The 22,088-nt window shown below is 43.5% G+C and overlaps 1 protein-coding gene across 1 annotated transcript in view; it reads right to left on the bottom strand.

The window, feature by feature from the left end:
* Nucleotides 1-22,088, bottom strand: part of LOC106744578 — a 68,295-nt gene that overhangs the window by 11,139 nt on the left and 35,068 nt on the right. Inside the window, exons 2-5 of the mRNA XM_014619480.1 lie at nt 8,665-8,800; nt 1,837-2,032; nt 843-1,053; nt 102-426 (exon numbers count right to left, since the gene is read on the bottom strand). Of these exons, the coding sequence (XP_014474966.1) occupies nt 102-426; nt 843-1,053; nt 1,837-2,032; nt 8,665-8,800 (868 nt within the window). The remainder of the gene's footprint in view (nt 1-101; nt 427-842; nt 1,054-1,836; nt 2,033-8,664; nt 8,801-22,088) is intronic.

Raw genomic sequence — 22,088 nt, 5'->3', positions numbered from 1 at the left:
GGGGGGGGGGGGGGGATGAAAAATCGGCGACGTCTTGCGTAATCCGCGAGCGAGCGGTCGCGCGAGCAATCGGGAAACGGCTGACACCACGGATCGTTCACCTGGATATCTTATCCTGCCGCGCGACGATCGCTCTCGGCGTGACGTTCTCCTTCAGCTGCACCGCCAGCCCGCATCGGATGCTCTCGACGACGCCGCCGGTGCCGCTCTCCTCCCGCAGCTCGGGATCCCGATGGTAACGGTGGGAGTCCCGCATGTCCTCGGCCTCGACGTCGTCCCGCAGGAGCCACCGCTTCGTCACGAGTATACCCGGCGACTGGACGCCGCCGATGAACTTGTGGCCGGCGAAGATGATCGCGTCCTTGTGCACCGCGGTCTCGCCGACGCCGGGCAGGTGAGGATTCATGTCGATCTGCGCGTACGGCGCTGGAAATCAATCGGCCACGGATGACACGAGTCTCTCTCCGAAAAGGAGAGGAAGAGGATGAAGAGACCACCGTCGCGCGTTATCATCCGTTACGTAACGCGAGCGTGCTTACATAAAGAAGGCGCGACGTCAACGACGCGATGATATTTAATTTGTCCTCGTTACAAGAGGCGTGCATCCTTGTTAAGAAGGATACACGCGTGATTTACGAGTGTCACGTTATATCCGCGGCAATGAGCGTAATTAGCGCGCGGCGCGATTAACGCTCGCAGCGTTAAAATCGGACCGGAGGTGCGTCTTGCTTTTTGCGCGTCCGCTGAAATTAATTAGCCGGCGTGTCTTCTCGCCGCGGCTCAGACGGCTAATCGTATCGGCTCGGTTTCTCCTTTATCGCGCGTCCGTTCACGATCGTTACCTGCGGTGGTGTAATCCCACACGCTGAGCGCGCCGTATTGGTGCAACAGGAGGGTCGTCGCGACGTCATCTGCCAAAACCCCCGTTATGCAACTGGCGGCGCTGAAGCATCCGATCATTTGCGCAACGCCCTCGCTCCGCATTCTGGCGAGGCCCCGTTCGAGATCGTTCAGATCTAAGAAGCCCTCCCGGGTCTCGGAAACTCGCACTATCTGCAAGGCAGTTTAATTGCTCCGTCAAGTGACCGCTTGCACGCGACCGCCCGGACGTAGCTTCAGCCGGTAGTAAACGACCCGAAGTATCTCGATTGAATCGAAGGCTTTTTGAGAATCGCATTGCGCGCGCCTTGGAAATATTTACACCGAACGTCCCAGGGCTGTCGCGAAATATGTTACGGCCTCACCGAAGCTGAAGTCAGGCAGCGCGCGGTCAGCGTTATGCAAATCGGTTAATACGCGCGCATATATTTGCACATCGATGTCGTTAATTAGCTAATGTCGAGCGTTCCAATTGTGCATTTACAACTCCGAATTTACATGAGAGCCGAACGAAAACCTTGGGAAGCCCGATCTAAAGTGTATTCACGATCCGAGCGCAATGCTCCCCGCCTTCTCGCGAAGTTGACAAAAGTTTGCAAATTCCATTTTGATAAAACTCGGGAGATTTCGAGAGGAAAAGTCTGCCGAAATCAGCGCACGCGGGATCACTCGCGGGCTATGAACGGCGATTTCGAATAGCTTTTCGCGAGGTAGCGTTAGATAACAGAAGCGGCGCGATAAAAAGGTGGGAACGCCCGACCGCAACGTGGCGCGCTGCCAAAAGCTCGCGGAGCTACATCGCGTTTATTGCGTGCTATTCGATCTCACGCGACCGGCCGTTTTAACGATGCACTTCGGCCGGCGCGCAGTTTTACTGCTCGGGCCCGTTCTTATCTGGCCACTCGAATCGGCCCGACTCGGGCTTTTCCACGTGAATTTATCTGCCGGCTGTCTTACCTTGACATCGAGCTCGCGCCAAGGCCTCAGGTTGGCGTGATGCTCGAACGGGCCCACAAAGACCACGGTGGATTTCGAGAGATCGAGATGTCGTAAAAGTGTGCGAAGGGCAGCGGCGGTGCCTTGACCTGCGAACAACACCGCATCCTGCTCGCCGGCTCCGACCGCGTGTCTGACGATGTCTCTGGCTTCGTGCCTGCAACACGAACGGCGAAACGTGAACGCATGGTCCGACTTCGCCTCTTCCAGCGAAAATTCGGTAGTAGAGGTGGTGGGTTCATCAGCGCGAACCACCGCCTCTGCGCGATGCGAAGCGAGCGTTCACGCGTCAAGCACGCGGCGTAGACGTTTTCCCAGACTTTCCCACACTGAGAAAAGGATTTGGTAGTGAGTACTAAAATTTTCCGAATATTTGCCGACCAAATATACGATATACGGAACTAAATTATTTCGTTGCAGTAATACAGTATTTGGTCAATAAATATTCATCGAATATTTGTTACCAAATCCCTCTTTCAATGCAGTATAGATTCCGATTATCCAAAGTTGTCTCAAAGTAGATTGTCCCACTACGATATCAATTGGAAATCAAATATTCTTATTTGAACATGGCATGAAACCTCTTTTCTGCTGATTAACTGTGTGCACTGCAGCTTGCCTGTGACTATCATCGATTATCCAGATAAAAATTTCGTGCATATTTTTAACAGTTACTGAACATTTTATTAACTTCTATCTAGTAATTGAGGAATAAAACTTTTTCGGATCTCAATCAAAATCTAATGCTTTTCCCGCAGTTATTGCACTAGGAGAAAGAAATTGAAATTTTGCAAAATAAATGTCTTTTGTGACATTTTTTTTTAAATATTTATTGGATAGAAAAAAAATTTGTCTGTGATGATGGAAAATATATTTTTACGAAATATACCTAAATTTTTTTGTTAATTGGTTTATCTGCTAAGAATAAAATTTTATTTTGCCGTATATAAATAAACGTTTATTTTTATGAAATAAGCCTTATGTTTTCTCAGTGTGCGCACAAAAGATAAGCAAAATCTGAATTCTCTCATTTGCTGAACAAAAACAGAACAATAAATAAATAAAAACCATTCAATTAATTAATAAGCAAGCCTGCTGCTTATGAAATGGGCAATTTTTTTCTACAAGTAACTTTGAATAAAACTCTATCAAGTTCTTATCCATTTTCCTCACGGTATTGTTACAATTAATGGGAATGCATTAATGCTAATTAGACAATAACTGGATGGATTTTTAGAAAAATTGCATTAATTGCTACTAAGGTAGAGTCAAGTGACAGTTTGATCGAGTATCAAAAAGAGGTTAATAAATGAGGTTATATTTTTAATGTTATTATGCTTAATAGCGCATGCGTAGCATGTGTGTGTATACTTGTAAAGTGTAAACACTCAAGTAGAAACATATCTAGCCAACTCGAGTTGAGAGCTAATAGCTAGCTGGTACAGACTAGATTAAATTTTCAAGCGCATTAACAGTCTATTACTGGCTAATTTAATTATTCATTAAAATGTGAAATTGGTTTTGTAATATAGCTGTTGTTTAGTCATTACATATCAAATATGATAAAGTAGATGGTATTATCTATTCTAAAATATATAATGTTGCTATTATATACCCGCCACTAATATTTAAAAATGCGGTAGCACCTCAAAATGGAGGATATGTTATTCCATAAAAATCTTAAAACAGCATAAGTGAGCGTTACATTAATGTCTAGCAACTAGTTATAATTTTTCATCTCGTAACTATAATTCCTTTTGTTTAACCGTCAGCTTACTTATTTATCTAGCCATTATCTCATCTTTATCTATCCACTAAGAGAAGTGAACATTACTAGCCGGTAGCGACGTTAGATACGAATTTACCACCGCGTGACTGGACAGGTACAATTTCTATTAGAATACTTAAAATGTTTCTTATATTCCATTTAATCGTAATGCAAAATGGAAATCAGAAAAATGTTTGAGAAAACGTTGGAGATGACCAAATAGGATCTGTTTATATTCCCCATAATTAAAAATCGTATATTCGAAACATTATATACTCTTCTAACTAGAAGCTGCGTAGATTTCCCAATTATTAGGTACCAGAAAAAGTTCGTGCGAATTCTTAAGTCAAAATTGAAATATTCAGAATTTAAAAAAAAAATAGTTTTATTTGACGAAGTAGTCACCATTGACTTTGATGGTGCCCTTTTCCACACCTTTTTTGTGGGTTTGAGCGCACATATCCGCGCAGTTCATCATCTTCGATAACAGATGAACGTGTCGAACACGGCTCATCCTCTGGCGAATCACAACCTTCCTTAACACGTTCATTGCCAATCACGCGATATCGCGTGATGCGAGTTCTCACCAAACGGCCGATCACGCGTTATCATGTAATAGATATTTAGAGTACATAAATCCTATGTACATAACAATAAAAGCATATAAATAATATATTAACTTATTTTGAGTACAATAAAAACTAAATAAAGAAATAAAAAAAATACGAAATTCCAATTTTCAGCTTGGCAATGAACGTGTTAAACCGCTTAAGTCATCTTTAACTTCCATCTTTAACCTCACATAAACAACGGAATGTTGAAACAATTGAAAGCTGCACACCATGTATACCAACGACATTAATGTAACTTTCTGTTGTCATCAATTTCACGCATTACACGTGCGAATTACTGACTGAAATCCTACCTCTATTCATCGCTGAGAAGGAAACCGCATGAACTTTTTTCCGGTACCCAATAGGATCGATAATTATTTTGGGAAATCAGCCTGCGTCCCAATATTAGATCCCAAGGAACTTTCTACGCGGTTAATTCCACTTTGGACAGGGCGTAATGCGATTGCTGATTCGCGATAACATGGCTGTGCATAAAGCGCTCCCGAATACGCCGCGGTTATTGATGAACGGCGGGGAGGCGGACACACCGTGAGTTCGTGTTCGCACGATTGATGCAGAGTCAATATGGATTTAGCTCGTGACGTGAGACAGGGGACACAGGTTGAGGAGCGGAGCACACCTCGCGGTTTGCACACAGTTCGAACGATCGATCGCGCCGGCGCACGGCCATAAACGAAATTCAACCGACCGGCAACTCCGATTTCTCGCGGACGCCGTAGCGTGAGACGCGCCGATTCGGAAAATCAATCTTCTTAAAGTGTCGGACGGACTCCGCTTCAGCGGAGAACACCGGGGTCGAATCGATATTTTTTCATTAGCTGGTCGTCCGAGGCGACGCAGTAGTGGATTTTATTAGCGTCGTGTTACGCGTGTGATACACCTATGTAACGAATCGCGAAAACAACACGACCCCCTTCCCCTCTCTCTTCTCTCGCTCTCTACATATATATATTTCTTATCTCGTGATTTTGATTGTCACTATTATCATATTATTTATATCTTATTGTTTATTATATTATAATATAGTTTGTTATATTATTTTTATATATTATATTATACGTATATGTGTTTTTTGTATTATATTTTTATTTTTAGTTACATATTTTTCTTATATTATTCTATTTCATTTGTAGGATTATGTATGTATTTTCTTGTCATACGCTTGAGAGAGGACTGCGACCCAGGATGCCAATAAACTGCAATTTCTCTCTACCTCTTTATTTCTCTCGGAATAGTGTATAATATATACACATTCGCTTTAAAAGTGACGTCGTTACGCGTCATTTGAGATAAATAACGCAATCATGCGGGAGGGAGCGAAATTGTGGGTCGTAGCAATTTATTGTATATTGTGCAAACGTGTCTCCGAATGTGTCGTTTGTCGCGTGATGGATCCTGCACTGTGTACCGTCATCATTATCCGCCTCCTCGTCGGCCACGGGGTAAGCCCCGCGGGCTCTCTCTCTCTTTCTCTCTCTCTTTCTCTCTCTGGGGGGGTGGATATTGATCTGGGACATCAGCGCCAGTAAACGGGAGAGTCGAGACGAGACCGTTTCACGCGGCCGAGCGAGATTCAAAGGCGACTGATCTATATTTCCTCGAAGAGGGCGCAGTGTGTTGAAAGTCATCGTAGTCGTCGTAGTCGTCCTCGTCGGCGACGACGATAACGACGACGATAACGAATAAACGCTGGGCACTGGGCGTCGTCGACGCAACGGCCGCGTTTTTTCTCCCGCTTCTTCCCCCCCCCCCCCCCCCAACGAACAAACACGACGCGACGGATTGAATTTATGTCGCGTTTGAGAAAGTTTCCAGGCGCGATGTATCTCTCTCTCTTTCTCTCTTCCCAGAAGCTTGATATCGCGGATGCAAAACGACGCGCGAGAACGCCGTGCAACTCGGCCGAATCGCGCCGCGATACGGGAGGAACGGCCGGTTTAGAAACTGCGGCGGACGATAAACCGACTTAATTGCGCGGAGGTATGACGAGTCCCGTTCGAAATAACGCGAGCAACAAGCGACGTGATTAAATATTTCCACAGCTGACGAGACACTTCAACACTTCTATGGGAAACTTTGTACGCGATTCGGAAAAATACAATCCCTGTCCATTATTATTAGACGCACCTTAATTTCTTACGTTTCATTGACTCCCGAGGATCCCGAGCTTTATAATAAGGCTCATCTATCGAGCGAATTATGTTAAGGAACCATTATTCTATAAAAGGTATTTTTTATGACGTCATTTCAATCGACTGTCACAATGACCTTGAACAAGTATGAAGCCGCGCTAGTTGCATTATTGATAATAATGGGAACAGACGTGTTTTGAATGTATGTCAATTGAAATTTAGTTTTATTTTCGTTTATTTGTGACTTGAAATTTCAAATTCCTTGCTTATTAAGAGAAAAATAAATTTTTCTGCGATAAACATTAAAATTATTTACAAAAATTATGGGTAAAACAGGTGATTTGACATCTCAGAAGGTTGTAGAAATAAAAACGCTGTTTGGCACCGAAATTTATTCTAATCGAGTAAACATAAAATTAGCAGCTTCTCTTCTCTTAACCTGTATTTTATCAAAAAATCAAAGTGCGTCTAATAATATGGCCAGTGACAGTATATATGCGCATGGAAAAAAAATTTAACTATCTTGAAATTCCGGAATAATTTGAAGGTTATTTTGATTGTTGCGATCTTTCGGCCGTTGAATAGCGGACGACAACCGGTTGGGGGTGACCGACGGGTGAGGACGTGTGCTTCTTTTTTTCCAATGTTTGGTATTGTCGTGCCTTGCGTACTTTCCGTAATAGAATCATTATTGCCAACTAACCACGCACATACCGCGACATGGAGTGCAACGGCGCGTTAGTTAACATTCCCGCGTCAACTCTTAAGATATTTATTCGGGCTTTCGTCAACATCGCAATTATTAACGGATATTTTTTCTTCAACTATATTGTCGTATATACGCAAGCGTAAGTTTCAGTGTCAGTGGCAGAGCCATTGCTATAGCTGAGCAGCTGGGAGAATGTTAGATTGGGAAGGACATGAGATATCGAAATGTGAACAGCGGTACACGTCATATATTTCCCAGGTATGTCAAATCATTTATTATGCAAGAAGTTTCCTACATAACGGACATTTGTCGAGGAATATTTATCGAGAATAAGAAGAATCGATATTTAGGTCGGCATTCATAGTCCGTTATCTCTTGACGAATAACTATAGCTTAACGAACTTTAGATTATTCATCAATTTGTAACTGTACTTATTTCACATGAGAAATATTGAACCAAGTAGCCGAATAACAGGCCATGAATATGAATTTGTAATTAATTATGCTCTCAATAAAAGAGTGTAAATAAATTTACAGGCCTTAGAATCTAATATAAATATCGCGAATGCTAATTTCCATTCAATAATGCTTCTTAAACGACAAAAACGATCCTGTTTACATTTATCAATACTTTCTTTTTATTTCTGTTTAGCTTTATGATTGTACGAAATATCACAATCTTAATCTCGATTAATAAATAGTATTATTGGACAGGTACAACTGTTGCGGTTTCTTATCGACTCTCTTAAGAGCTTTAAATCTCATTTTCCAACGTCAGAAAATAGAAAGAAAAAATAATGAGAAAATGAGAAGAAAATGTATTACTTTTATCCATTTATCTGTTAATCTTTATTATAATTTATTATATAATATTTACTTATCTCACATATTCTATATTTGCAGTTTAGTACGTAAGTTAAAATAATTCTGTATATTTTTTTGTAAAATAATTAATATATGATTAAAATTAGGATGAGGATTAAATGTAAATAGAATATATTGAGATAATCAAATATATATATATATTAAATAATTCTGTAATGAATCTTTCTTTTTTTTTTTAATTTAACAAGGAAGAAACGATTAAGTAACTATTTGTGACATCAAGATAGGACAATAGCTTTTGTATAGTGTTATATCTCGAGATTTTCCATTGATATTTCAAATTCGATAAAATTTGTTGGATTAATGTAGAACCAAAATATCGGCTCGGGATGCGTCCGACAAATGTTTCAGATGGTGTCACGCTAGGTGTCCCAGTTGCGAAATAAATTATGACGTCGAAATGACGTACGAATCGATCCACGGCTCGAGGTGGATGAAATAAAATTCCGTCGCAACGGTGAAACGAAACCTCCTTCGGCCGTCGGAAATTCGTCAATCACGGAATCCTAATTGCATTCCCTCCACAGTCCTGTACTCATTACAACACGGAATTTAACAATGACTCGCGGTGCGACTGACTTCCGAACGCGAGTCGAAAAGCACATTTGTCCCGCCGAAGGACGTGGACTGTCGGATCCATTAAGCCAAATTGTCGCTTACCTAAAAAGAGAGGATTGCAGACTGCAGATGGACGTGGAGGCTCGAGTGTCGCCCAAACATGGCAGTACCTCCTTCGCGATGTAGTCCTCGAGGAACTGTAGTGACCTTCCCGAGGCGGTATAGTCGCAATAAACCACTGAAACAACACAAAGACGCCGATGAAAGGTGGAACGTTAAAGTATCATGCGGATATCTGCTTTCGCAAAGAGCCTCCGTCGAGATCGCGAAAGCTCGATCCTTTTTCCCTCTCTTATTTTTCATCTTTTTTCCCTTTTATCTTTAATCCCGTAAACAATGTCGCCCGCTTGCGCCGGGAGATTTTACAAGAAATCACGAAGGCAATCGTGTCTTTGTTCAAATAAAACGCAGTCTTGACAACTCGCTCTCTGAGGGGGGATGAAGAGATACGATCGCTGTGGGAAGAGAAGCAATTAATCGTCGATCGGCGATGATGAAAATTTCAATCGCTTTGTGAGATTTTCACGGAAAAGTGCGAACGCTTTTCACCTTCCTTTCCTCTCGCAAGCTTCTTCTTCGCCGGCCGCCGTAAACGCGCAATTCGCCGCTCGCGCGAATGAACGGCTCGGGGAAATACAAGATCTATTTATGGATGTACGATGTGTCGACGATGTCGAGGCGTTAAAATATCTGGTATAAACTGCAAGAGGCCCGTTTCCGCTGCTATTTCCAGGCCTTAGCGAGTTTACCGCAAAACGTAGGCGCAAACACGTGGCGCGCGTAGATCATCGGCGCTCGGATGAGACCGTTCGCCACCGTGAAATCCGGGATATTGGTCAGGGTGCTGAATATTAAAACCGTCGATGGCGCTCTCGTGCATCATCAAATCGCGCGAGCACGGACCGCGCGCAAGATATGCAGATTTATTCGCAGCGCGAGATCTGTTAAGCCGCCATAACCACTTTATATGTTTCTACAACGCCACGTGTGTCGCGTCGCGTAAATCTCGTCCATTTTTGCGGGGAATTCGCGACGGCCTTGGAAGGTGGTGTGTCTGAAGAGCCACGCGTCCGTCGATGGACGAAAACGCCGCGGCGCTGCTCTCTCGCGACCCGACGCGCAATGCCAGCGATGAAGAGAGGAGGCGGAGAGAAAGCCGCTCTTCTCCTTCTCTCTCCGGGCCTCCGAAAACACGAGTGTGAGCGATCGGATCGAAAAATCCACCCGTGATCGCCGTTCGACGGATCCTCCCCGAAAAGTGAATTCCTCGCGTGCAGCCCGCTCGTCCATTCATCGCTTAGAGCGGCGAGCGCGCGCGGCCTTTTTTGCGCGGGCAAATCGAATCGGCCGGCAGCCGGGGGAAAGGTAGGCGAGGGATAATGACTCGCAGGTGTTTCTTACGAAAGCGCTTGATCGACAACCAGTCGCCGCGGCGAAATTATATACGCGAGCCTGCGCGGCACTTTCGCGAGTTTAGGCACGGTGCGCGCTCCTAATATCGTCGCCTCTTTGCCCGCGACAAGCGAGGGATAGAGAGAGAGAGAGAGACATGATCCGCTGACTTCGCCGAACATCGCGTCGCGACAATATCGGGTTCCGTCTTCGGTCAGGAAAGACACCTGATGTTGCTTTTTTGCGCCGCTGCCGCGTCTAATTGCGTAGGGAAACATCGTTAAAAGAGCGCGAATTGCCTCAGCGATCCTCTTTTTAATACAATCGCGCGGAATTAGTAACTCGGCGCGGAGCCGGCAATCATCGTCGATGATGCCAGTCGTCATTACGCAGTTATTGCCTCCCGGTGTATTTATCGCTCGCGGAGCGAAGGCGCTTATTAAATACCGCGGGGAGAAAAGACCTCGTCGTCGTCGTTGTTCTGGATTCAGCTCGTATCGTCGATTATGCAAGATTGTTCGATCGCGGGACACGGAGATTATCGAGCGAGTGTATATACGGAGCGAGCGACGATCTAATTTATTAATCTCGCTCTCCCGTACGCGCGGCCTGATGACAATTCGCGATTCGTTCGGCCGGCAGGCCGGTAGTTTTTACTGAATTATGCCCGACGGTCGGGGCTTTATTTCCTGCCGGCGTCACACACAGATGACGTCAGGATATACCTTGAGTCAGCTCGTGCTCAACAAACGGTGATCGATGCTCAGGGCGAAGCGCCCCCCGCGCGCGCGCGCGCGCGATATCTCGTCGATAGCCCGGTGAACGGAACGAACGTGGGGGAGCTACCGCGAGCGAGCGCACGTAGCGCGAGCTCGCGGGCTCTATACTTTCAGTTCCGCCGACGATAACTGATTCCGCGGAAATAATTTGAATACGTAACAAGCGATCCGTGGAACCTGGTAATGTCACCGGGGGCAGAGCCGTCCGTTGCAACATTCGTTATTCGCATTCGCGTTATTCGACGTGTGCCGAATGAAAAGAACAAAGTTCCCAGCGTCTTGGAAGTAATAGTTTAATGGCGAGTCATTATCTTACGAACCGAACTGGCGTTCGACCGAAATTGTCGACTTCGGTTCGGGTTACAGCTATTTTCGATCGAAAATGAGGGTTTCGATTTCAGCCGAGATTGAGAAAGAGTCTCGACGTAAAGAAGAAGAGTGACGTAACCGATCAAGTCGCGACGCGTCGTCAAAGCTGACACGACGATTGTCATGGATCACAGAAACTCTCCTTTCTGCATCGCAAGGCGTGTTTCTCGTATAAAAATATATAATCGTAAGTTTCCAAAAAGTATCGTTTCATTATGATTATTAATACTTTTCGATATAACTAAAGTGCAAATGTAGTCGAAAGTGTGTCCGGAAATGTGTCCGCAAAGTCTATTCTTTATATTTATAAGTAGCGTATTCACTTTACTAATTCGACCTGACTCAACAGCGTTCGATTAATCGCTATCGTATCAAAATCTATAACATACGTAATATGAACCCTAAATTTCAGTACTGGTAGCGATTAATGAAACACTGTCTAGTCAGAAAATCAAATAAGACTTATTTTATAACTTTTACTTTTTATTTTTGTTCTTTTATGTCCATTACTGAAGTAACCAAAATCTTCAACGTTATGTTTAATAAAATTTAACAAAGTATTATATATGTATATAATAGACGTATGTTTTCGTCATGAAATTGACAACTTTCATCTTTCCTTTTAGCTTTTGTAAAACTACCGCTAAAATTTCAATTTCGGTCTCACAGTTTTCAATCGAAAATGGTAAAGAGACGAATATTCATTTTCGGGTGAAACTGAAAAAGGTAGTTTCGGTCGGCCGCTACAAACCGTCTGTCTATACAGAAAAAAAGGAACTCGGTTCTTGCAACAGAATGGGGACCGGATGAAAATTCGGTGACAAGAAGCAGTACCCTTGTTACCGCGAACATTCATATGAACATCCATCTCCGTTAAAACTCGGTTGAGACAGCTGAAAACGATTGAACCGAAACTTCCTGCAGAAATCTTTTTGTTCCTACAACCGAATTTTCGTCTGGTCCCCGGGCAACGAAAAATTCAATTACACCGACGAAATTGTTTTTTCCGCGCATACGGCCCCATCAGACTACGCATTGGAGATTGAGACTGAATTGAAATTTGGACAATCGGAACGAAGCTAACTAAACTTCGCTAAACTCAAGTTTACTGAACTTTGCTTCGATTGGGCAAATTTCAATTCAATCTCGATCTCCAGTTCGTAGTCGTAGGGACCACAGACACGCGGTGCCTGCCACCCGAGAGTGTCACTTACGTACCAGTGAACCTCAAAAGACAACCGCTTTCTCTCTCTAGCGCGAGGAGACCCGTAACTACCCGCCGAAACGCAGCCGCAAACTGTCCGGCGCGATATAAAGCGTCCAGATCCTTGCAAGGCGCGTCGAATGTGCTCTTTCAGACGCGAAGATGTCGCGCGCGGTTCCTGCCGAAAGTGTTACACGCATATCTTGAAGACAATCGCTTTCTCTCGTCGCCATGAGGAGCGACAGGACTGCGACATTTATACGTGCCGAAACGCTGTTTCGCGAATTGCCCGGCAGGCCGCCGAGTGGGCGACGAAAAAGCCGGCGTCGAAGAGAGCAGGTCCTTTCGCGGAGGCGTCGCCGATGGAAGGCTCCTCGAAGGAAGCCTACGGAATTTCGCTGGCGGGCACGGCTCGACCTAAATTTTGTGGACAACCGCGGGGGATCGAAAGGACGTGTTTCACCGGCTCGGCTGACTATCCGTTCGTCGAGTTCTTCCTCTTCTAGTAAATAGTGCGCGAATTTGTTCGCGAGTTGAAGCACTGAGAGACATTCGCGAGCCAGTGCGTTCGCGTCGCAAGGATAACACGTCGATATCGCGCCAATATCGCAACGGTATCGCGTCATTTGACCCACTGAGACTGCATTTATTTTCCTATTAATATATGCGCATCAATATGTATAGCTCTTTATATGCGCGCGATCAGAGCTTTTTTCTTTTATTTAATATGCGAACGCCACGGCTTTTAATATAACTTCCAATAAATATTCAAGCTGAAATACTTTATGAAATATATAAAATATTTTCAAATATTGGAAATATTTAAATGTTCGAAATACTTTTTGTTAAATCTTCCCGTTCCCCATCCGCAGAAATTCTAACGAGTCTGACTCGTTTTCATATTTGCATATAAGCTCGCGTCACAGGTGAGACTGCCCAGGGAAAAATGTTTATAATCATATAAAATTATATATAATTATATGTGATTTATATGTGAATTTTATCTATGTAGCCACGTACAAAATTATATATAATTATATATATCCACATGAAGTATAAAAATACTGTTGCATAAAAAACGGAAGAAATGGTTTGATTTAATTAACTATTTACATCGTGGGCAGTCATAAACATGAACATTTACTTCAATTATATTCGTATAATAGCATTTTTTTAGATATAGAATATATACAGAATGTCGCAGACCAACAGAGACAAACTTCACGAGGGCGTAGAACGGATTAAGGTGGACGAAAAGGTCCTCTACTATTTTGCAAGCAAAACGCAAAATTTGGAATTATTAATTATTGAAAATGGCCATGATTATTCTTGAATTAATAAAACTTACGTGTCAAAAACTTACATGTTATTTGCAAAATGCTAAAGGTACAACAACTGTCATATATTTGTAGATTAAGTTTGAAAGACAAAAATATCCTGTTATTTTGCAAATGGCGCGCAAATTTTCAAGTTATTAATTAAAGAAGCCATTCTTACTAATTAATAACTCGAAATTTTGCGTGTTGTTTGCAGAATGGTGAAGGACTTTTTGTTCACCTCAATCCGTTTTACACCTTCACGAAGTTCGTCCTTGTTGTTGGTCTGGGACTCCCTGTATAATTAAATATGAGCATAGAAACAAAGAGCATATATCATCCGCACCGTGCGATTTTACGAAGCAACGCCTCCTCCAGGTGACAGGCCCGACACCTGCTCGGTGGAGAAACTATCTTCATTGCGTCGTCTTCGCGTGTTTACGCACGAAACGTCGCGTGAAAAGAAACTTACCGGGGCCGCTCGAACAAACGCTTCGGCAAACGATGACACTGCGGCGCGTAGGCGTCCTGCCGACCGACGTCGCGCTATAAACGTTACGGTGATAACGGCGACACGCAAATTCGTATCGCGCCCGCGATTCCGCGAATAATACGGAAGCGAGCGAGCGCGCGGCACTTTGATCCTCCGATAGCGGATGGGCAGGATGTCGGTCAATTGTAATTGCCGGCGTATTTAGCGAGAACGGGTTCTACATCCGCATGCGACGGCGGCCGATCGTCGTTTCTGCGTGTCGGGGGCCCACAAGAGTGATTTAGATGCACGCCAACCCCTACACGCCATTTGTCGCATTTCGTGGGAATTCTTCATCTCTCTCTCTCTCTCTCTCAATACGCCAGAGTCATAATCCAGCAGCTAGCGCGCCGCGCCGTCTGCGCTTCGGCACCGTTAGCGCGCGAGCTGCTCTAACCTCGGAAGATTAATTAGCATACGGGGCCAGCTGCGGCCGCGACTACGCAAACCGTATACCCGGACATGCGCGCGCGTCTCGAGGATATTTTTAATGAGACATGGAAGACAATTAACGCGTCGCGCGCCATCTTCCGCCCGGTATCTTTTCCAACTTGTGGGTGCAGATATTTGTCCGCGAAAGTAGATCTTCCGAAAGCCGCGGGAAATGAGGAAAATCGAGTTCTCCGCTTGGTCAGCGGTGTCGTGTAACAATGGTAAAGTAAGACGAATGTTTCGAATGTATACGTTTCCACATGAAAGAAAATACTATTGAATGCAAAACGGAAGAAATGGCTTGATTTAATGAAGTGCTTATATCGTGGACAGCCATAAATATGGGCATTTACTTCAATTATATTCGTATAATAGCATTTTTTAGATATGGGGTGTACAGAGTGAACCACACAAGATAATCAGCTTGGTTTATTCTGCTGTTAGTAGACTGATTGGAAATCTTTTTGTCTAGTATAACATAGTTCAAGGTGAGCTTTAAGATCGTCATACAGGGTGTCCCAGGCCAACAGACAAACTTGATGGTTTAGAATGGATTGAAGTGAACAAAAAAATCCTCTACTATTTTGCAAACAAAACGCAAGATTTTGAATTATTAATTGTTGAAAATGACCGTGGATTCTTCTTTAAAAAATCCCGAGTCGAAATTTTAATGCTCTCCAACGCTCTTAAGGATTGTTTGCGCCTATTTAGACGGCCTATAGACTAATACAAACCTACTTTGACGATATTGATACTTTTTAACTTCTCTTTCTAACTAACCTTCAATTCTATAGATTGAATTTTAATGCTACCTTCAATAACCTATTTCGATGCTAAAACAGCGAAAACGGAAATTTCAGATTCATTATTAGGGTCAAAAAGTAAGGATTATATTATTAGAATTGAAATTGAATCTATTTTGCTATCTTAGCTCCTACTGTGTTGTAGAATTAAAAATTTCACGTAGGGTCACAATTTTGATAAATTTATGATGATTCATTCGTTCGGACTCATTTTCACGGCTTGGCATCGACTGCGAAAACTAGCGAGAACTAGCATACAGAAAACTGGGGCTCGAGTCGTCGGCCACAATTCGCGTACAGTCCCTTTGTGGACTATTGAATTCATTTCTCGGAATCGTTGCTTTATTTTACAAAAGTATCACCGTGGCGTGAGTCAATACTCGCGCGGGCACAAATAGAATATACGCTATACGCGTCCTATTTGCACACGCGCGAGTATTATTTAGCTACAGTTATCAGCTGGTTTTCTATGTGTGCCTCGCTCATTATCGTCGCGGCACTTCAAAGCGCCCGTCGCGGAATAAAAGGGTTAGAGTTGAGAGAGCTGTCGCTCGTTGTTAGACGAGAGGCGGCGAACGTGCACGAGCGCGTAAAAAATCGCGCTATGAATTTTAGAGAACCTCACGAGCAGCGGTGAAAAACACCGAAAAACCCTGACCGGCGCATCGAGGTTGGCTGTCGCCAGTGCTGATCGAACGGTCGCGACCCAGTTTCGAGTTCGATTACCTCCCCACCTTCTTAGTCCCAGCGTCGATGTTCGATCCGCGTTGCCTGGATTTCTCGGCTCGCAGAATAGAACAACCCGCGGTCTAAAACCAGTCCTACTGTGACCATCGAAGAAAAAAAGAGGCTCGTCGGCGAGAACTATCTACGCGGGGACAATAAATATTGTAGTAAAAATTATCGCAAAATTTTGTAATGCTGGACCACACCGGAATTATTTCAACTGAATTTATGATGTGTAATCTTTAGCGATGTGTATCATGTGTATGCATCATTAAGGATTACACATTATAATTTCAGTCATGATTCCGGTATGATCCAGCATTACAAAGTTTTGTGATAAATTTTACCACAATGTTTTCTCCGTGTGAGATGGATGACCAAAGGCGGATAGAAAAAGAGGACAAAGAAAAACGTGAGAAAAACGTTTAAAACAAGATTGTGAACATCCTTCTTTTCCTTTTCTTTTTTTTATTATCGAAACTATCTTTTTATTGTTATTGTTTACCGGTGATTCAACGGTGATTCTTTTGTAATATATGCGATGTTAAGATATCTGCTCGATAAATATTATCGATCTGTATAACCATTTTCTTAGAAAGCCTTTTAACTTTTAGCTGCATATTGATGAAAATACTGTGTCTACACGCTTGTAAAGTTAAAAACGATTGCTAATTCGAAAGATGAGATGTTTGCAATTAAAAATAATACTTTTTATATACGTTTCTTTTGAGACATGTACGTCCCATTTTAACCTTTCATTTTTAGTCCCTTCTAAACCACACTTAGAAGTTTAATAGAAAACTACTGTGATATTAAGAACTAATACTGTGGTATTAAGAACTAATATAGAGACACGTTATACAAAAATGTCAGAATTACTGATCATTTTTTCTTGAAAATATAGCTATAGGATATTTACAACTTATAATATCCGCGGTATATATGTACATATACAAATATTTAAATATTTACCTACCACTTTGTTATGTTTGTACTTCTGCTAGCTCACAACTAATATATAAATAAAGCATTAATTAAGAAAAATAAAAAGTAAATAAGTCCTTCGTGTTTCTGATATTATATGTATATAGTTGTTTTGATTTCGCGCGTGCGGGCGCTCTTAACATTGATTATTTAGACGGTTAAACAAAAGTATAGAAAAATATTGTTCTCGGTGTAGGTCTCATTATCAATACTGTTCCGTTGCCAATACAGGCGTCCTAGGTTACCGGCCAATTTAGCCGCTTGCTTACGAGAGGGCCATGCGATAAAAAAAAGAAGAGACGATTAAATAAACAACGGTTGTTAGAGACACATAAACTGTTAATGGCGAAGAATAAAGTTTTATTTGTGCTAACATAAAAATATATTGTGAGTTTATATATTAAAGTGGGAGTTCTGCTTTTTGGTGAAAAGTAGGCCCACATCGGTAAGTAATGAAACTAACGAAAGGGAGCCTTAAAGGTCCGACAGCGCGGATCAACTATCCGAATACCCAAGTAACTACGAGTCTCCCTGCGGATTTGCAGTGGATTTCAGGATCGACACGTGGTGTTCGCCGCCCGCTCTTTCGGCGGATTCCCGTTAATTAAGACCACTCGTCACAACAGGCGACGTGTCCTGCCGCTGTCCTTGAAACCTTTCGAGAGAGTGCCAAAACCCCCCGTCGCAACGGGGTGGAAGGCTCTCTTTCTCCCTCCCTCCTTCTCGTGCGCACGCGGACGAGAGCGTCACTAAATTTGGAACGAGGCTCGCGCGAGAGCGCAACAACACGCAACGGTGCGCGCGCGAGAACGGCAGCTTGCGACCTACATACGAAGGGATCGACGAGCGTACGCTGGGTGCTGGGTCACTTCCATGAAACAGCGGACCAAAATAGTCGCCTTCTTTGTTCGGCCGAGCGTAGTTGTTCGCAGCGCGTCATCTCGCTCTCCGCTTCTCACCTCCCTACACCCGCCGTGCTCGGCCGCGTTTCCTTTTCGCTCTCCTCCTTTTCTCCCTTCCTCTCTCTCTCTCTCTCTTCTTCATCCATCTTCGTCCCTCTCGCGTCGCTCCGGGGGTTGATGGTGTCGGTGACGGCTTTGATCGTGCCAGCGTCGAAGAGGAGATACGACGCCGCTCGCGCGCGATCGATCCGCGGGAAACCACGCCGGATGCTGCGCATCGCGCGTGGAAATCGAAAGGCTGGAAAGCGATCGGCGCCACAGAAATGTCAAGCAGTGAAAGTCGGGGAAAAGAATATTGTTGAGGCGGCTTTCACGTGGAATAGATTAGGTCAGGGAGGAGCGGCGCGGCACCGGCCTGATCGTCGGAACGGCCGATTTTTCCAGGGAAAACGCCGGCCGTTTCGCCCTCGTCAAATCAACTTGGTCGAGCGTCCGTAATCCTGCGACGACCTGAGTGTCGCGGACACGCAGCCTTCGCTTCAATTGCCCGCGCGATTCGTTCGGAGCGTCTTTGACGTCGATTAGCGCTCGGACAGACAATTACGCGCGCGGACGTACGTGCGAGTATTTCAGTTTGAGGAATGCCTTTTTATCTCGCCGACCGGCTCTCAGCGGCACGTGCAAGCGCGAGAGGACGACCTTAATATATTTCACGCGGAGGACAGGTGCCGTCGAGGCCGGTCGCTCGCTCTCGGGGAGGATCGGCTACACCAGGAGCCGATCTCCTAGCGAGGGGGCGATCGATGAAGTCGCGCTGCAACGGTCGTGACTCAACGGCGAGCGCGACCGTTATCCCGACGCAAAAACCGAAAGCGATTAAATCACTGTCACTTCCTCTCCGAGCGTTTAACCCTGGAGCAATGACGTGCGGAGGAAGACGCGGCCTACTACTGCCACCGTGCAAGTAGCGTTGTGCGTACATATGCGTGCCGCCGGGGTTACGCAACGGGGAGAAATTTTATCCGGATTTCGCGCCGCGGGAAGACTGTCACGCGTTGATTTGCAATTATCCGCGATTTTCCGAATTAATGCGCGCCGTAATGATCCGCGCGGTAACGAGCCCGTTTTGTGCGGTATCAAAGCTGCGCTGAGCTCTCTCCGCGGCTCGCGGTAAACGTCACTCAGCCGTGTATTGCGTAACGCTCTGTTCGGTCGTTCGTCGGAGTACGGAGGCTCCGGGGGAGACGGTGAAATTTTTACATTCCCCGCGATAAAACGGCGAAGGACACGGAGGAAGCGTCGCGGAGAGGGTGCCGTCGCGGGCGAGCCGAGTAATACGCGACCTTGGCGTTATAATATTTTCATCGCGTCGTAGTCTCTCTCTTTATTGGAGCAAATGGCACGGTTAGTCCGCGCTGCCGTCGCCGCGGAGGATCATCACGGTCGCAATTAAGTTCCACGCGAGCTCCATTAAATCGGAGCTCGTCCGTCGTCCGCGCAAATAAAGGCGCTCTCGCGCATACAAAAGCGCGCGCGGCTGTTATTACCGGGAAATGCCAGGTACGCCGGCGATCCCGACGGCCGGTGTAATTATCGACGGAATAGCAAATAAATAGCCGCGCACGCGGAAATCCGCGGCGAGTGGCCGGGATTGCGGCTCTCGCTTCTGTCTTCCCCGAAGAGACACGAAGATGGATGCTGCGGACTCACCGGATGTTCCGGTATGCGAAAACGCAGGAAACTTAACGAGGTAACCGCTTACGTAATAGCCGACAACGCGCGCGCGCGCGCGCGAGTCGTTAGTAGCGTGATAAACGAGTGAGCGGCCGACTGCAATCGTCGTGGTTCTCACGTGAACGGCGCAGGTGGAAAAAAGCGCTATCGATCTTCGATCGCTCACGCTGCGACGCGATCTTATCGATGTTAACCTTCGTGTTTCAGCGAAGAAATAAAGAAAGAGATCTGTAGAGAGGACGGGAAAGAGATCTGTAAAAATGGAACTTGCAAAGAAACATATGGAAATATACCTCGACCAATTTCCGTGGGCTTTAGATATCTCTTGTAGGGGCTGGTTAAATATAAAACATCTATTTTCTTGTGCACGCTTAGGGATTCGGGCAATCCCTCGGAGGAAATTCGATCAAATTGATCGTGGAAGCGAATATCTTCGGAACCGTGAGAGATACGAGAAATGTTTTAAATGATTGTTTTATGGTATTTAATGTATTTTATACTTTTGTATTTGTGCAAACTTCTGGAAATTTCATATCGGAGTTGAGAGAGTATGCAGAAGAAGACAAAAGAATCTAAATACATAATTATAAAAAGTATAAAGTAAAACATTTGTCAGATATATATATTTTTCATATATACTTTTCTCTCTCTTCCTCTCTCTCTCTTTCTCTCTCTTTCTCTCTCTCTCTCTCTCTCTCTGACGAGGTTCGAAGAATTTCCCTCGAAGGATCGTTTCAATCCCTGAATGTGTGAGGAGGCATATATAAACAAATACAGAGGACTTGGTTAGGTGACGTGTGTTGTTTGGGAGAGTGTCTAAGAATTACATATAATTTAGATTGTAAGAATAGGTTTTGCGAAGCTAAAAGGGAGAAAGAGCTATATAGTAGAGAAAAAGAAAAATACTATAATAGGAAAGGTTGAGGTTTAAAGGCTATAGAAAAATGGAGAGATAGAGATATAAACAGAAGATAAGATTTTGGAAAGAGGAAAAGATATTCAAAGACAAATAGAAGAAAGCAAGATATGGGAGGCGAAATATAACAGGAAATATAAAAAAATGGCAGAGGGAATAGAAAAGCCTAAATATTTGAGAATTAAAAATTTGGAGGATGTAAGAGTAGGAGATGCGGTGAAAGCTTTGATAAGAATAAGATGTGGAAATATGGAAGAAAGCAATAAGTACTGGATGGGGGAGGAGGATAAAAGATGTAGATTTTGCGAAATAGGATAAGACAAAATGGGACATTACACAGCAGAATGTGGGATGGCGAGAGGTTGGTTCAAGAATTTAGAAAAAAATGAAAAGGAAAGATTAGATATAATCTGGAGTGATGTGTTAGATGAGGAAAAAAGAGAGGTAATAAAAAAAGTTGTGGAAGGGGAAGGAAAAAAGGAAGAGTTCCAAGGAGAAAAAGGATAAAGGAAAAGAAAAGGGTAAAAGTAGGAATAAATAAGGTAGTAAATAAAACGTAAATATAAAAAAAGACAAGAGATAATGAGTAGATAATAGGGAACGTAATGTATTATATTATATTAGAAAATAGAATCAAATAGAAGGAACGGATGTAAAATATGTAGAAGCGGGTGCAGTTCAAGAATAGGATAGTGAGTTAAGCTGTTTGCGGAGAAGGAATTGTAAGTTTTGTTAAACAGATAGCAATCTAAGGCAATTGTATGTGTTAAACAAGCGCAGCTTTTGTAATACAAAGGCGGGCTGTGTTATAATGCGACTTTCGTTGTTTTTTGATTTGTGGTTTAATATATTTTATTATAGTGTTATTTCATTACAGTCTGGATAGAATATAAGTAGAAAGCATATGGAGGTTATGGGTGGATGGAATGGTATGGATGGATAAATTTTAGAGCAAATGTAAACCAAGTCCCTTCCTGGCATTGTAAGCTGAAGTAATAAATATATATATAAACAAATACAGAGAAAAATATTATTGTAGAAGAAGAAGAAAAGCAATTCAGCTTAGTTTTTTTCTTTTAAATAATGGTTATCTTGAACAAAGTACTTTTTCTTTATAATATTATTGAAGTATACTTATCACAACTATTAGAAAAGTTCATTATCAATTGCTCAGAAGAAGAATTTGTCCTCTTTCCAAAAATATTATAAGTTTTATCGAAGAAAAGTTAAATTTAGTTCATTGAAATATAACTTAACAGAAGTTCAAGTTTTAATTCTAATTTTCATTTAATATTCTCGACCAAAGTACTAAACTTACTGGATTCAGAATAGATTATCAACAAATTTTATGCTTATGATGAACTTATGATGTACTAA

This window comes from Dinoponera quadriceps, unplaced genomic scaffold (assembly GCF_001313825.1).
Source record: "Dinoponera quadriceps isolate SergipeBrazil2010 unplaced genomic scaffold, ASM131382v1 scaffold1169, whole genome shotgun sequence".
NCBI lineage: Eukaryota > Metazoa > Arthropoda > Insecta > Hymenoptera > Formicidae > Dinoponera > Dinoponera quadriceps.
The sequence above is the reverse complement of the archived record's forward strand: the minus strand, read 5'-3'. Positions and strand labels throughout refer to the sequence as shown.